Raw genomic sequence first — 17,869 nt, forward strand, 5'->3', positions numbered from 1 at the left:
CATGACTTTTTTTTTTTTTTTTAACTTTGTCTTCCTGAAAAGAATTAAATCAATATATAATGTAATTATTTAAAATTGCCAGATTTTAAAGCATTCATACTCAGTTTGCGGTTATGTAGCTTGTGCCATAGAGTTTTTAAAATGGCATCTAGTGTGACAGAAGAGCTAAAATAGTCATTTAAAAGACAATTATTGAAAGTGATTATCTGATTACTTTGCTGCTACACTGGTTTAGTGGATGACAAGAAGTTATTGAATATGATCGTGAGCCCTCCAGGGACAGGAAAATATATGCAGTACCTTAATGTAATCTGCTTTGAAGTGTCTGAAAGGCAGAATAAAAATATAAAATGACATTTTATATAGCAGCAGTCCAGCTAGCTATAAAACTTAATTTTGCTGCAAGCAAGAGCAGGGATGCCAAATGGAAACCTCTATTTTGTTAGAAGTTTGCAAGTATAATGTTTTAAATTGTGGTATGATTGTTTGTGCATGGAGGAATGGGGCATCGATTTTCTGATATGTTGGTATATAGATCTCTCAATGATTTGTCATATTTCCCAGTCTTTCTTTCCCCATTCTTTTTTATTTTTCAATTCTTTCTTTATTAAACCTATTTATTACAACCACAAAGTAATACTTTGTTAAAGAAATTTTCAGAGAGTACAGTTTAAGGCAACTTATTTTCAGGCAATTATCCATAACTATATCATATTACACTCTCTCCATCACAGAGATAATCTGGGAGGGGAGGATAGAAACAAGAAAATAACCCTAAGAGGATATCAATAGACTTTACAATAAAAGAAAAAACTGCAGCATGAGAACATCCCCACATTTACTTCCAATTATGACCCAGTGATACCAAAATTCATAGCAGGTAACGTCCAAGAACTCCCGCAACTGTTCAGTACGTGCTGCTTCACAGGCTCTGTGCTGCCTTCCATTACAAATGCTGCTGCTTCTGGTGCCTGAAAAACACTACCATTTCAGGCACTTGTAAACACATTTGGGGTCCAACCCACAGTTTGGGAAGCCTGGATATAAACAACAGCCTTTAAATCTCTTTATATTAAAACAGCAAGAGCATGCTTCACTTCTCTAGCTCTTGGGTTAAGATCCAAGTGCAGGGTCTGAGCCATAAGCTAAGGACACACACTTTTTGGCTGAGACCAAACCTGCACAAAATGGAGCTGGAGAAGAGGAGGTGTTAATGTCCTGCTACCCAACCTGACTGGGGATATAAAAATGTTGCGACAATGACCAAAGCTGGATGATTACATCTGCTGATAAATAAATACATTAATTCAAAGCTTGCTGCTTTTTGTTGAATATTTTTCAAGAATTGCTTAACTCTCCACTTTGTTATTTTTATTCACTCACATTTCTTATTCTTTTTTCCTGGCTGTTCAAGATGTGGTACAGTTTAAATAAAAAAAAAAAAAGAAAGAATACAATTTTGCTGTTAAAGCAAATAATAAACATTACAAAAGACCTGTTTAAAACATAACATAAATATACAAACATGGGGTTGATTTTGTGGAGGAAGAGCTGTCAGCATTGGAAGTGCCCTGCCTAGTAGAGTGAGGGGATTAACAACTCCTCCTGCTTTCCTGCTAGCAACATGGGGGTGCTGCGAGCCCTCTTTCCCCCACATGCTCAAGACGGTGACATCATTTGGCTGCACCTTTCAGCTATTTAAAACTGGGCCCTGCTTGAGGATACAGTATTAGCACTGAGTCCACAGGTGGTCTCCCTATAATCCTCAGAGCTATCCTTTATTAAGTATAGCATTAATATGCAAAATCAATCAGAATAACTGGGCCGAACTGTTGCCATGGGCAGAATTCGCCATTAATTCACATCCAGCGTCATCCACTGGATCAACACCATTCGAAGTGGTTTATGGACGACTACCTTCACCGCCACTTCCGCTGACTCTCTCAGTGTCGTCCCCAGCAGCTCAATCCACTGCTGATGATATCCATCATTTATGGATTCAGACGAAAGACATGCTAATCAAAGCGGGTGAACGAGCAAAGAAATAATTTGACGCTCATCATTCTAAAGCGCTTGTATTTCTACCTGGTGACAAAGTCTGGCCGTCAACTAAGCACTTGAGACTAAAGTTACCTTCTACTCGATTTGCTCCATGCTACGTTGGACCGTTTCCAATTCTCCGACGTCTTGGCAACATTACGTACAGTCTGAAGCTACCGCCTGGATTGAAAATCCACAACACATTTCACGTTTCTCTTTTGAAACCACTCATTCTCAGTAAGTTCTCATTCAGGTCTCCAGAACCAACTTCTATTACCACAGAAGAAGACCTTGAATATAAGGTTGAAGCTCTTCTGGATGTAAGAAGACGTGGCAAAATTTGGAAATACCTTCTGTCTTGGGAAGGTTACGGCCCTGAAGAAAATTCTTGGGAGCCAATGGCAAATATCCTGGACAAAGAGATGCTTCTTCAGTTTCATCAGATGCATCCACACAAACCAAATCCTGGTAAAAGGGCCGGAGGCCATCCTTTGAAGGGGGATACTGTTGCCTCCATCGGTCTTCGACGGCTTCGTCCCACCTACCTCTCTCTACTTGCGGCTCCTTCCGCTCACCTTGGACTGATGGCCACCGCGGTGTCTGCCTGCTGTTCTCTCCAGTGTCCCTGGACCGGCTATGGTGCTGCCTCCCACCATTCTCCTTCAAGGTACCTCTAGGGTGCGTGCATGCCACCCTCATCTTTAACTCCACGTTGGTGCGAACCTCGGGGCGTTCCCCTGTTCTGACGTCACGACTCCAGGGTATATCTGCCTACAGTATTTGCTAGCTCGTTGAGTTAGCAACAGGATTCGTACGGATGGGATTCGCTCTCAGTTCCTAAGCTACTCTGCCACTCCAGCTCTACCTGGAACTCTTACTACCCTTCGGGGTCTCTAACGGGGTACCCGCTCCTCGGGGGCCTCTCTGCTTCTTTCAGGTGCTATCAGGAAACCGGTACTCGCTCCTCGAGGGCTATGTTCCCTGTGTCGCTGCCTGCAACTTCTACCCTTCTACTTGGAAGAACTAACTTACAGTCACCATCAGTGAGTACAGAAAACATCTCTCTCTACAGTACTGCCTCGCCGGAATCAGGTACTCACTCCTGAGGGCCTGCTCTCTGCTCCGGTGCCAGACCTCTCGTCTAGTGGAATCTGCTACTGCTAGTGAGTACAACACCACTGAGTTTCTCTGCTCTAAGGGATCAGGTACTCGCTCCTCGAGAGTCTGCTCTCCCTGTCTCGGAGCTCTCCTATTTTTATTTGGGACTCTGAATGCTAATCTTATTGTGTACTCATATCTCTCAGTCTCTTTCCACTACAGCACTGTTCTACAGAGGATCTGCTGTTCCAGCGTTCTGTGAAAGACGTGCCCAGCCAGGCTCTACAACCACTACTCACTACTGCCACCTCTGGTGGTTCCATAAACTGTTTAATAAAAGATTCAAATCTGTGTTTGTCTGTCTGGAGTTTAGCCTGACACTGTGGTCCCTCACGGGACTGAACCCCATGGGCGTGGTCAGCTGCCACAGTGTCCAAGAATCCACCCAAACACCATTAACCATAACAAATATAATTCAAACGCCGATCGTGCTTAATGACAGCTCAACAGTTAAATTATCTAATAATGTACGTGACCTTGGAATCATTATTGACACTGAACTTAAATTAAAACAACACAGTAAGGGAAGGTTATGGGAAACTGATGATGCTGAAACGCCTTAAACCATTATTAAATCAAAATTATTTCAGAACTATACTACAATCCCGAATTTTTGCCAGTATTAACTATTGCAACTCTCTGCTACTTGGCCTCCCTTCTTCCACCATTAGACCATTAAAAATTTTACAGAACAGAGCAGCAAGAGTATTAACCGGTAGCAGGAAAAAGGGCAACATTACACCGATAATAGCTGAATTACACTGACTACCAGTTGAATTCCGTATACATTATAAAATTCTTAGTACACTACACAAACTAATATTCGACGAACATGCAGACTGGCTTAACACGACAATTCGCCTCCATACACCCTAAAGAAATTTAAGATCAGCAAACAAAGGCCTATTATCGATTCCATTGGTAAAATCAGCACATCTCACCCAGGTCAGCGGCAGGGCAATCTCTCTCGCAGGACCCAAAATCTGGAATGCAATGCCATTGGACCTTAGATTGCTGCAGGATTTCAGACAATTTAAAAAATATTTGAAAACATGGCTGTATACACAGACCTTCACACATAAGATAGGAGACTCTTAAGGCAGATACCTTTTACTTTTTTTCTACTTATTATTTTATGGTTTTATTTTGTATTCTTAACCCGTTTACATTTCCTGTTTTTTAGTTGCTTTTATACTGATACTGTATTAGTTTTGTAGCACTTATCTGGTATATTTTAATATTTTATTAATATGAATTTCTGTATCTCACATTTCATATTTTTCAATGTGTAAACTGTTGTGATAGTATTACTAAACGACAGTATAGAAAAGCTGTCAAAGAAATAAATAAATATTGCATCAGAACTAGTGGGCCCTGTTATCTCAGTCTCTCTCTCGTACACTGCTTCAGGTTCTGATAGTATCTCAGCTCTGATCTGGTGGTCTAGTTCCATGATGCATACACTTAGCTGGATCCATTCCACTGGAGCTGATCCACTAAACTGGCAAAATGTTGGTAGTGGGCGCAGTTTAAGGAACTAAATGGTCTCCTTCTCCGGGGTCTGTGTGGGGAGCGTCGTCTCCTGGGCCTATCTAAGATTTAATTAAAATCATGTTCTTCCGGAGGAAGTGACGTCACCTCAGCAGATGGCTGCTTAACCCAGAGGCTCCTCCAACAACAAGCTATATCTCCATAAATCTCGGGCATCCATCGCAAACAAACTCGTCAAATCTGTTAATCCAACAGCCTGGAGTACACAGATGTCAATAAAACCTAAATCTCTGGACTTTAAAAAATATTCCTACCAGAAACAGAGTCACAGCGAGGGGCCTGATTTACCAAAAATGGCGCAGCTCGATGAAGGCCCGATGTGGGGGGACGCCACAGACGAACTATTGCCGGAGGAAGATGACCTACCGACCCGGGCAGAAATGAAGAGATGGTTCGCGTATCTAAAACAAGACATTTACAACAACAAACGGGACATAATGAATTCAATAGAAGAAATTAAAAAGGAACTTGCCGAAAATGGCCGACGGTTTTTCGACGTTGAAACTCGCACTGATGCCAACAGCGAGGAAATTAGGTTGATGCAGGACACACAATCTTCCCTACAAAGCGAAATTGAACAACTTACAGAAAAAGTCGAAGACTTAGAAAATCGTTCACGCTGCCATAACTTACGTTTCCGGGGAATACCCGAGACTCTGGAACATCAAAACAGCATAGAAGCGGTAGCACAGATCAGCGCTATGCTATTGATGGAAGCACACGAATCGGCATTGACAGAGAGCCCGCTGGCAGTAAAAATTGACCGCGTACACAGGGCCCTGGGGCCTAGATTGAGCAATAAACCTTGCGATATCATCGCATGCTACCATGACTTTGCCATCAAGGATCAATTAGCAATGATAGCGAGGAAACAAGCGTCCTGGCTATGGCAGGGGAATGACATTATGATTTTTGCAGACTTATCCCCAGTAACCATCCGGAAGCGACAGGAAATGAAGAGTATCACAGACCTCTCCGCAAAGACAACATGGCTATAGATGGCTCTTCCCGTTCGGGCTGCGGTTTTCTCTCAAGGGGGAATCTCACCTGGTCAAAACACTGACAGATGCAACTTGCATAATGAACGAAGCTGGGTACCTGGGATTTGAGGTAACGCAACCCGCCTTGAAAGCCACTAGATGGAGGGAGGACCCACCATGATGGCAGCGCGTGGCCAAGGGTGGCTGAAGACTCAGACGTAACCTGGAGAATGAGAACCTGCCTCAGGACCCAGCGTGAGCACTTACTGGACTTATTGTACCTTGCTTCCTCACTTATGGATAAAGGTTTTAGACGCTGCTTAGCCTCTACTGCTTGGACTTGGAATTATAAATCGGTAATATAATGTGGAAAACCCTTGAGCCAGGTTCAGCTTTTGCCTTTCTGTTGACAATCCTAAGACCATAGATCAAAGAAGGCTTAGTATTTAATTATACTGTTCATGGAGATTAATACTTATATAATTTTTTTTAGTACCACATTTGTAAGTTGTTGGGAAGGTCTCATACATACGGGGATGACTGTTTCCTCCTTCAACAATGCAGTATCGCCTCACTGGTGGGGCTATACTGAGAGGGTTTGGGAAATAGTGGGGGAATTTGCAGGGAATGCTCATAGTACAAAGATATATGGGGTAATGCTCAGCGGAGTGTATTTGAGTTACTTCAATAATGTATCTCACTATATAAGTCTGACTTATGGTGCTGGGTGTCTTCCAGTCAAGGGCCATACTGGACGGGAAAACATCATTGTTGATCTCCTGCTTACTTACCTATTTTCCTCATAGATGGCGATTATAAACTTTTTCTCTCTTAATGTTAAGGGATTGAATTCCCCCTTAAAGCGTCATCGCTTATTTGTGGACTTGAAGAAACATCAGATAACAGTGGCCTTTGTTCAGGAGACACACCTTAAGTGATGCTACAAATGCCTTTTAAAGAATAATTTATATCCTTTACAGTATTGGGCTGCGAGCTCTAAAGCACAGAAATGCACGGGGGTTGGAATCTTAATAGGGAAAGATATTATTTATGAGCAGGTGTCCTTCATTCCAGATCCCGAGGGCCACTATCTCTTACTAATCATCTCTATAGGGGGAGTGAAGTACACCCTAGTAAATATATATGCTCCAAACTCCAATCAGGGCTTATTTTTTTAGAAACTGTCCCAACTTATAGATGATAATGCAGAGGGCCATCTCATTCTAGGGGGAGATTTCAACCTTACCATTAACCCTTACTTAAATAATTCCTCAGGCTGCAATCCGGCATTGGGAAAAGATTACAAAAAACTCAAAGCTTGTATCTCTAGATTTGGATTATTAGATACTTGGAGAACCAGATATCCCAAGTCCAAAAGCTACACTTTCTTCTCAAGAGTGCACCAGTCGCACTCACGATTGGATCTATTTTTTTGTGGACAAGGGATGTATTAACATATCAATCCCAACTATTGAATCTATAACATGGTCTGACCATGCCCCTATTAGAATGACTCTTAATATCTTCTAGTATGACAAGGGTCAACAATATTGGAGGCTAAATGATAGCTTACTTGAAAATCCAGGCTTTAGTATACAACTTAGAAAGGCTATACAAGAGTATATACAATTTAATGACACAAATAACACCTCCCCAATGGTACTATGGCATTGCTTGAAAGCAGTTATTCATGGTAAATTGATAGCTAGAGGAGCATATCTGAAAAAATAGCGGACTAGAGATAGGTTAAATATCTTAACACAACTACGATGCTTGGGGGACTTACACCAAAAAACTGGATCTCATAAGATACTGGTACAAATGGACCAATATAAATTGAAATTAGGGGAGATGGATGCAGCTCAGATAGCCCATAAATTAGAGCTCAGCAACAAGTTTATTACGAAGGAGGGAATAAGGCTGGAAAACAATTGGCGTGCAAATGAAAAACAAAACAAGCCCAGAATAATACAATCAAGCTTCAAGACAAGAACGGCCAAATGCTGACGACTAACACAGATATTACACGGAGCTCTACCGAGCCGAGCCCAATATTGCCAAAGAGGAGATTAACTCATATCTCCAGGACATCCCACTGCCCCACTTATCGACACCAAATAGAGGCTTTAGATAAAGAAATAACGGGGGCAAAAGTGGTGTGGGCTATCAAAAGTTTAAAATTAGGGAAATCCCCCGGACTAGATGGATACACAGTGATGTTCTACAAAACATTTACAGACATCCTTACCCCTATACTAATTAAACTGTTCAACTCACTATGTGGTCCATCCTCCCTATCTTCAATTGCCAACTTGGCGGGGGTCACCCTAATAGCAAAACCAGGGAGAGACCCTACGATCTGCAGCTCATATAGGCCGATTTCCCTAATTAACATTGATATGAAACTATTAGCGAAAATTTTGGCTAATAGGCTCGATGCTATCCTACCGGATCTAGTGCACCCCGACCAATCAGGATTTATTCCTTGGAGATGGAGAATCTAACGTCAACATCAGGGGCCATGGCCAGGTTCCCGCCGCGGGCCCTTTAAAAGGATTAGCAATGCGCACGCACCTAGGGAGGGCCGTGGCATGGGAGGCGGCGTCTCTCTGCGGACCATGAGAAGAGGCCCGACGAGCAATGGCATCTTGACTGGCAACACTGGGAACCAGAGCTGGAGGCATCAGGGGCAGCCCGAGGTCAGAGCCAGCGGCCCACCACTGCCAGCGAGGAGAAACCAGGAGCCGGAGTCCGTGCAAGAAGGGAGGGGACTGCGCCGCGAATGGCACGTGTAACACTGTCTGTATTCTGCATGTGTGGCTTAGGTGAGGTATTCTGCTAGCATGTAGACTATAAAGGGGTCTTGTTCTACTTTCTTAATAGGAGGTGCATTAGTGTTTTAGGGCCTATTGTAATATCTGCAGTGCTGCCTTTTCCTATGGAGGGTTGTTACTGTCTCTAACATCCCTCCTTCCCTCTTCCTCACTAGTCTCTCACTTTCTCTCTCTCTCTGCTCCACAGTTCATCCCAACCAGTTGCCCACTCTCTCCCTCCACTTGTTGAGCACTGTCAGTCATTCACTCCTCTCCACCAGTCCATCTCTGCCAGTCTGTCTCTCTCCCTCCACAGTCCAGTCCTGCCAGTCACTCATCTCTGTCTTCCCCTCCACAGTCCATCCTTGCTAGTCTCTCTTTTCCTCCACCAGTCCATCCCAACCAATCCTTCTCTCTCCACCAATCCATCCCTAAGTCTCTCTTTTCCTCCACTAGTTCATCTCTAACAGTCTCTTTTTTCCCTCCACCAGTTCATTCCCATTAGTCTCTTCCTCCTTCCACTAGTCCATCCTCGCCAGTCTTTCTCTCTCTCTCTACAAGTCCATGCCCTCCAGTTGCTCCAGATCCAGACAGCTTCAGCAATGTGGATGTATGACAATGTAACCCTAATCTCCCTCAGTTACTGGTGCAGGACCAGACATTTAGCTGGTCCACCTTAATTCCCCTAAAGAGAGAGAGCTCTGTGGGTGGGGCCCAGCAAAGGAGGAATAAGAGTTCGGAAGTAGGTGGGTTAGTCAGACCAGACCCAATTCTCCAGGAGGAAGGCAGCTCCTGTAGAATATCGCTGTCCAAACACTGAGCTGCAAAGGAAGCTGTGAGTACTGAAAGTACACTGTTCTGAAGTTTAACAGTCTACTATTGTTTTGTTTGATTGAAGCTGTAAAATAAAGATAAAATGTTTTGAAAAGGCTGGAGTCAATCCAGATTTGTGCCTCCAGCCAAGGAATCGCTAATCGGGGCCCATAGGTTGCCTGTATATACACCACATAAGTTAATGAAGATGAGTACATTCTTGCCCATTTACTGCTGTGCTTTGCAATTATAGGTATTCAGTTTATTTCAGTAAGCATTATTTAATACTAAATAAAACATGAATGAGTCTGTGCATATAATCATTTCTTTATTACATTCATAACTTTTCTATATATGGCAGGTTGAAAAGGGGTCCACACTTGCAAAAAGGCTGAGAACCTGCAGTTCTGCTCCTCCTTCTTAGCTCTTTTCAGTCCTGTCCCCTTGTACCTGATTATCTCCTTACCTCCCCCGAGGTTTCTAAATTCCCCAGAGCTTTTCTTTTTTTTCTGCCAGCACTGACAGCTGCTCAGGGCCACCCCAACCTTATTTCTCTTTTCTCCTGGGCTATGACATCCCCAACCAAAGGCTCCCCGGGGAATGTACAAAATATATATGCTCCTCATTCTTTAATTTTTAATCTCTGGTTACATAAATAAAATAATAATAAAGAGAAAAGTACAGAGGATCATTAATTGCAAAAAAGTGAAAGGAAAGTCCGAAATGAACTGTCCATGCCACTGTAGCAGAAAGTAAAGTGGGCGGCCAACCGGAAAAGGTGACGTTTGAAAGTTGCCAACTCTAGTTGGCTTCCAAACCCTGCAAACAAAATAAGCGGAATCTACAATTCATCTACCACCAAAACCCCATCAATGCGGAAGCGCTCCAACCCTCCCGGCTGCTTGGCTCCGCCCACCCGGAGAAAGGGACAAATAGGAGGGCAACAGCTCGTCTCTATCAGGTTGGTGCTCAGGGCGGAAGCGGGCCGACCAACCATAAGTGTGGCCCAGGCTACCGCGAGCCGGCGTAGGTGCGTCACCTCGCCCAGGCCCCCAGCCGATTGCCTTCCGTCCGCCAATCGGGGGAGGCGCGTCGTCGTGACGTCACGGCTCCCCGGCGTAGGTGCGTCACCTCGCCCAGGCCCCCCAGCCGACTGCCTTCCGTCCGCCAATCGGGGGAGGCGCGTCGTCGTGACGTCACGGCTCCCCGGCAGCCCTTCAAGTTGAAGGGTTTCGGGGGTGCGGGAAGATGGCGAGCATGGGGCTGGTTTCCGCCCTCTTGGTTATTCTGGGGCTGTGCGGGATGCCGTCCCTCGGGCAGAAGAAGAAGGAGGTAATGGCGAAGAGTTTGAAACTTCTGGGTGTAGAGAGCGCCTGTGTGGCAGGCCCTGGAGGAGGAGGAGGAGGGCTTTCCTCGCTGCCAGAGCGTTGCAGTGCTGCTAACCGGCGCCTGACTTTAAATACTAAGAGCAAACCATCCATGTCAGGCTCTCGGTGGGCCTGCAGCCACCTCGGAGGTGCATGGTCTGGTAATTGAAGGACATGCCTTGGGGGAGGGGTGGAGGCACGAGACCTCGGGCAGGGAAGTCGTTTTCTTCGCGTCCGTGCAGATCCCTGGACCGAGGAGGTGCCCTTGTGCTTGTCCTGGAACGTAGGCGCCTTTAGTTCGGGGGGGGGGGTGGGGTTTGACCAGTCAGTTTGTTTCTACCCCGTTGGGCTTCCTGCTGAATCGGAAATTGGCTTCTACGTCAGCTCTCTGAACCTTCTTTCGAGACTCCCTGATGACTTTTTTTTTTCCTGTTTCATATCCCCATGCAGCTTTCAGCTGGGAGTCATATACACAAGCACTGCTGGATCTCTGCTGTCATGGACCTTAAACTCAATCTTTGCAGCATCCCCAGCTGACTCTTGGCATTGAACGCAAGTCTTCAGCAGTCCTTATAGTATACAATTTAGTAAATAATGGCAGAAAAAGACCAAGTGGCCCATTTAGTCTGCTCATTTGTATCACACAGCTAGAATATATCCCAGTTGCTAGTTATAAAGGCTTGACATCTTGCAAGATATTGCTCCTTATCAAAGTCAGTTTTGCTCATTGGTTCTCTTTGTTTCTGGATACAGAGTTTTGGGGGTTTTTTTTTTGTAAAAAATCCTGAATGGTTACAGGTGCAGTGATAGGATTAGTAAAATGGACATTTAAAAAAGCTTTATAATGCATTGCACATAGGTATGCCAAGAAATTTGACACGTATACTGCATTTGGTCCAAAATACAGCTGTCAGGATAATGACAGAGGGTAAATATAATGAGAAAATTACCCTTAGTTTAAAAGAACATCACTGGTTCACTATTAGAGAGACTACAATTGTTTAAAGCTTAACCTTGGTGCATAAGGCAATTTATAGTGAAGGCTTTTTGGTTGCTGATGTGCTTCAACCTTATGTTACAGGAACTCAGGTCCACGAATTTGAGTAAGATTTAGAAAAAAGTTAAAAGCAAAATTATTTTGCCAGGCCTGTAGAAGAAATAAAATATTCTTTTATTGTTTTATTATGAAATTTTCAGTTTTTATTAATGCTTGGAATGCATTAATAATTCATTTCCTAGTGTGTAGACAGATGGACTCCAGGACCAGTGGGTTTATGCTCCCCTGTCAGTAGATGAAGATGGAGCAAGCTGATGTCACAGTATATATAACCCTGCAGTGACCTCAGCCTGCCAGTTTTCTCCATCTCCAGCAAATGGTGGACGTGCATCTTCCTATGAGGATTGCTTTGAGTTTTTTGGAAGGAAATCTAAATTAAAGAGAAGAGAGCCCTGCTCTTCTGTGGTGATACAAAAGGTTTTTCCCCCAGTTGAGAATTCCTGAGGCGATTTCCATGGTCCCTCAGAGGTGTGCCGTGGTCTGGTAGTTGGGTTTCCTGGCGTGGACTTAGCTGCTGGTTCAGCTGAAAGGCAGCAGGTACAGGAGGCAGAGTGCGGCAGTGACGGCAGATGCCCTCTTCCCCCCACAGCCAGAGACTGTCGCTGAGCTCAGGTAAGATTTAAAAAAAAAAATAAAAAAATATAGCATTTTTAACTTGGAAACAGAGACAGAGGAGTTTCCAGACTTCCTCCGGTCTCCGTGCTTGATGTGCCATCCCGATGTTCGTTCCTGCTCCCATTGGGATTGGGAAACTGGGCAGCCTGGCAGGTTGAATGTCCTCCAGTGGGCTAGGCCCCGAAGTTAGGCTTTTTTCTTGCATGCTATGTGGTAGGCTGTGGCGGCATGTTTTGCATGCTCATGTGCGTGCTCTGCTGCCCTCTACAGGCTGTCGGTGTGCGCAGTGCGCTTGGTTTTGGGCGCGTCTTTTACATGCACAAGTTTTAAACTGTTCACACGCTTAGCTTGGCGCACGAGGTGTGTGTGTGTGTGTATATGTGTCTTGCTGCGCTTCCCTTCTGCAATGCTTATGTTCTGTGCACATAACCTTTTTGAGTGCGAGCCTTTTAGATGCACGTTTACCGCCATGATGGCGCTGGTAAACAAGAAGCCTAAGTGTCTTCCTATTTGTATTGCCTGTCATATTAGGACTTCTGAGCCTGACCTGACTTCTAACCTGTGTCAGCGTTGTTCAGACGCTCAGGGAGAGTTGTCTTCCTTGGATTTTGCTAAGCTTGGCTCCTCCCTTTCAGATGATGGATTGGTTATGGCCTTAGCTGGAGGGACGCCAGACCTTGGTTCTCCCTTGACTGGCTTTCCTGCAGGCGAGAGCAGTTCTGTTGGACTAGCTCCAGTTCCTTCTGGGATTGGTCTAGATCCTACTGTTTTTTTTTTTTGTTTGTTGGGTGGAATTTTTTCGAGGCTTACAAGCTTTTCTTCAGCTACAGTCCTCCGCTTCCCCCATTCCTTTCCGGTCGTACTCTTAGCCGGTGGCTCCTCTCTCTTCCGGGTCCCGTGCTTAACCGTTGGAGCTCGCCTCGTTTTCCTGACAGGAATTCAGATGGCACTGATGATGAGGCTGATCCTGATTCTTTGGAAGATGGGGAAATTCCTCCAGGACTGGAACCGTATCAAACCATGTTGCCCTTCTTTCATAGAGATGAACTGCCGGCCCTGATTTCCCAGACTTTGAAACAGCTGGGTGTCCCTGGTGTGGATGCCATGTCAGAGCAGAGGATTTTGGTTTCCTTATGTAAAGCCTCTTGGTTTTTTCCCTGTGATGATGCCATTCAGGAATTGATTGATCTGGAATGGGATGCCCCAGAGGCAAATTTCAAAGGGGGGTTGGACATTGGAAGTCCTATACCACCTGGATCTGGCTTTGAGAAAGTGTTTGCGGTTTCCCAAAGTGGATAGTCTGGTATGTGCCGTCTCTAACTGGACAACTAATCCCATAGAGTGAGGAGCGGCCTTGAAGGATGTTCATGATAGGAAGATTGAGGTTATTCTTAAGCAGGCCTCTTTGGCAGTGGCTGTGACTTTTTACAGATTACTTCCTGTTACGCCCTAGTGGCGCAATCTTGTCTGCTTCTCTCTCAGGAGGTTGTTGAGTCTGGGGGAATTCCAGAGTGGTTATGGAGCTTGCTGCCGCCTATTTTAGCAGATGCAGGCTGGGATTTGGTCCGTACATCTGCCAGAGGAGTGGCTTCGGTGGTAGTGGCCAGGCGTCAACTCTGGTTGCGAAATTGGTCAGCTGATGCAGCCTCCAAAGCCAACCTTACCAAGATGCTCTTTAAAGGCTCACCCTTGTTTGGGAGCGAGTTGGAGAAATTGGCCAGTAAGTGGGGTGAATCTCCAGTTCCTCGGTTGCCGGGAGGATAAGAAAAAATTGTAGCACCCCTTTTGGTATGAGAGGGGTCATTTCCGGGGTTCCAAGCGGTTTTGTCCCTACAGAGGGGCAACCTTTCAGCAGACCCAGACTTTCGGTAGGTCTCAGTCCTTTCGTCCCCAACAGCCCAAGGGAGGAGTAGGCTCAGGTGGCGGATCTTCCCGAGCTTCCCAATGAAGGTTTGCCGACTCACCTTCTGGAACAAGAGATAGGGGGATGCCTCTCTCTCTCTTTTATCAGTGGTGGTTCAAGATCATGTCAGACCAGTGGTCCTGAAGGTGATACGGGAAGGATACTGCGAAATTCTAGCACATATTCCTCGGGACGTGTTCATGGTGTCCCCTTGCCACTCCCCGCAGAAGAAGCAGCCAGTGGAATTCACACTTCAAAGGCTCCTCAGACTGAGGGCTATGGTTATGATGTCCATGTCTCAAGAAAGTATGGGGCGATATTCCATTTATTTTGTTGTCCCCAAGAAGGAGGGCTTCTTTCATTCCATCCTGGATCTCAAGAGGGTCAACCGTCTTTTGAAGGTGACTCGTTTTCGCATGGAAACCTTACACTCTGTGATAATGGCGGTGCAGTCGGGGTAATTTCTGATCTCCATGGACCTGTCAAAGGCTTACCTTCATATTCCCATCCGATTGGAACACCAACGCTTTCTATGCTTTGTGGTGTTGAGGTGCTATTATCAGTTTTTGGCGTTACCCTTTGGTCTAGCCAGCATTCCCAGAACATTTTCCAAGGCTATGGTGGTTGTAGCGCAGCCTTGCAAAGAGAAGGGATCCTGGTGCATCTGTATTTGGACAACTGGCTGATTCGAGCCAAGTCTCAGGAAGAGAACCACCTGGTACACACAAGGTGATCTTCAGCCATCACAGCCGTTTGAGTATCTGGGGGTCTGGTTCCACATAGGGCAGGACGGAGTTATCCTGCTGGAAGTTTGGATTCAGAAATTGATGTCTCATTTGGTGAACACCATACGCCCAATGGTGTGGTCCTACCACAGGTGCTTGGCTTGATGGCGGCAACCATGGAAGTGGTGCTTTGGGCGAGAGTGCATATGCGTCCTCTTCAGTGTTCTTTGCTGTCTCGTTGGAACCCGCAGTCTCGGGACTGTGCGGTTCGGCTCCACTTGCCGATGGAAATCCTGCACCCGCTTCAGTGGTGGTTGCAGGAAAATCATCTGAGAGAGGGAGTTCCCTTGTCCTCTCTGACCTGGTTGGGACTCATGACAGATGTGAGTCTCCATGATTGGGGGGGGGGCTTAACATCACTCGCCTGGGCTGTATGACTGGCATGCTTTCAGTTCAGCCACAGGCTGCGGGGTGAAGCGGTTTGCGTGATGTCTGACAACGTGATGACGGTGGCCTATATCAGTTGCAGGGAGGAACCAAGAGTCAGCAAGTGTCGCAAGAAATAGACTAACATATGGAATGGGCAGAAGGTCATCTGCAGATGATCTTGGCCTCTCACATTGCGGGTAAAAAACAATGGTAAGAGTGGACTTTCTAAGCAGGGACCTAGGAGAGTGGGTGTTGTCAGCTGAGGCGTTTCAGCTGATTGTGGATTGCTGGGGCCTTCCGTTCCTAGACCTGCTGGTGACTTCTCGCAATGCAAAGGTTCCACGATTCTACAGTCACAGGAGAGGTCCGTGATCCTTGGGAATAGATGCTCTCGTACAGGTCTGGCCTGAAGACTGATTGCTTTATGCCTTTCCTCTGTGGCCCTTGCTAGGCAGGATAATTCACAAAATCGAAGGCCACAGTGGGCTAGTACTCCTGGTGGCATCGGACTGGCCTAGGTGTCCATGATATGCGGATTTGCGAAGACTCCTGGAGGAGACACCCCCCCCCCCCCCCCCCCCCCCCCCCCCCCCATTGCCTTCCGCTGCACATGGATCTGTTATAGTAGGGACAGGTTCTTCATGGGGATGCGACTCTGTTCTGTTTTACAGTTTGGCCCTTGAGAAGGTTCGCCTGTTGAAGCATGGTTATTCTTCTGCGGTGATTGCCACTTTACTCCATGCTCGCAAGTTCTCTACTTCCTTGGCTTATGTGTGGGTTTGGAGAGTTTTTGAGGCCTGGCGTGAGGAGCGGGGTGTTGGTCCTCATTCAGTTACAATCCCACTCGTTCTTTACTTTTTGCAGGATGAGTTGACTAAAGTATTGGCCCTTAATTCCTTGAAGGTGCAAGTTGCGGCTCTTACCTGTTTCAGGGGCCAGGTGAATTGTGCTTCATTGTCGTCTCACCCTGATGTGATCTGTTTTTTGAAGGGAGAGAATCATCTTAGACCTCCCTTGATGTTATCGGTTCCCTTGTGGAGTCTTAATTTTGTGCTGGATTTTTTGGTGGGCCCTATATTTTTACCACTGCGTAGCCTTTACTTGCAGTTGTTGACCTTGAAGACTATATTCCTGGTGGCTGTATGCTCAACACGTCTAATTTCTGAGTTGCAGACCTTGTCTTGCCAGGAGCCGTTCCTTCAGGTGGCTCCGGGGGCGTTACAACTGTGTACTGTTCCATCTTTCTTGCCCAAGGTAGTCTCAGACTTTCATTTGAATCAGTCCATCTCCTTGCCATCCCTGGATAAGTATCTGGAGGTCTTGGAACCTTTTTGAAAGACAGCGCGCATGTTGGTTCCCCATGGCAGGAGTAAACGGGGCACTCCGGCTTCACAGGCTACCATAGCTCGCTGGATTAAGGAGGTCACAGCTGCCTATGTGGATGCTGAAAAGCCGTTGCCTACTCAGGTTAGGGCTCGTTCCACTAGGGCTCGGGCAGTTTCATGGGCGGAGGTTAGTCTGTTGTCTCCTGCCGATATCTTCCAAGTTGCGACTTGGTCCTCCTTAAACACTTTTTCTGTGTCTTATTGTCTGGATGTGCAGGTTCGGGAGGACGCAGCCTTTGCATGTGTTGTGTTGACTGGACCGTGGGCAGCCTCTCATCCTGTTGGAGTAGCTTCAGTACATCCCACTGGTCCTGAGTCCATCTGTCTATTCGCTAGGAAATGGAGAAATTACTTACCTGATAATTTCGGTTTCCTTAGTGTAGACAGATGGACTTAGCTTCCTGCCCTTGACTGCCACATGTGTGTGTCAATAGACCTCCTGTGGGGCTCTGGATACTAAGGGATTACTGGTAAGTGTTCATCCAGTCTCTAGCTTGGGGAACCTAGAATCTTACATGAGTTCAGTGTCTATGGTTGATTGAGTACAGTTCTGGTTACCTGTTTTTTAATCATGTTTTAATCAGGCTTTTTGCTAGTTTGTTCACAGTTGCTTGTGAAGAGAATACTGGCAGGCTGGGGTCAGAGCAGGGCTGTATGTACTGTGACGTCAGCTTACTCTGTCTCCATCTGCTGGCAGGGGAGCATAAACCCACTGGTCCTGAGACCATCTGTCTACACTAAGGAAAACTAAATTATCAGGTAAGTAATTTCTCCATTGAACAGTCTTTAGAATTTGTGGATTATAAGATCAAATATTATTGGTATCTTACTGTTTGTTGCCAGCATTTTAATAATGTACTGCATTTTGTTAAGTCATTTAACTGTATAGTTGTTTTTGCTCCTTTAAAAAGTTTTCTGTACTAAGAACTAGAAAATTTTAGGGAAGCTTCATGGTTTTTGTACCGTGTAGATCTCCTTATATCCCGCATTAATCATTCATAACGTGAGATGCAAGGAACCATGCGGTTTCTGA

The 17,869-nt window shown here is 45.6% G+C and overlaps 1 protein-coding gene across 1 annotated transcript in view; it reads left to right on the forward strand.

The window, feature by feature from the left end:
* The first annotated feature begins 10,476 nt into the window (after nt 1–10,476).
* The window catches only part of LOC115094520 (magnesium transporter protein 1), a 35,436-nt gene continuing 28,043 nt past the window's right edge, over nt 10,477–17,869 (forward strand). Inside the window, exon 1 of the mRNA XM_029607649.1 lies at nt 10,477–10,687. Within this exon, the coding sequence (XP_029463509.1) occupies nt 10,604–10,687 (84 nt within the window). The 5' untranslated portion in view covers nt 10,477–10,603. The remainder of the gene's footprint in view (nt 10,688–17,869) is intronic.

The sequence above is a fragment of the Rhinatrema bivittatum genome, chromosome 6 (assembly GCF_901001135.1).
Source record: "Rhinatrema bivittatum chromosome 6, aRhiBiv1.1, whole genome shotgun sequence".
NCBI lineage: Eukaryota > Metazoa > Chordata > Amphibia > Gymnophiona > Rhinatrematidae > Rhinatrema > Rhinatrema bivittatum.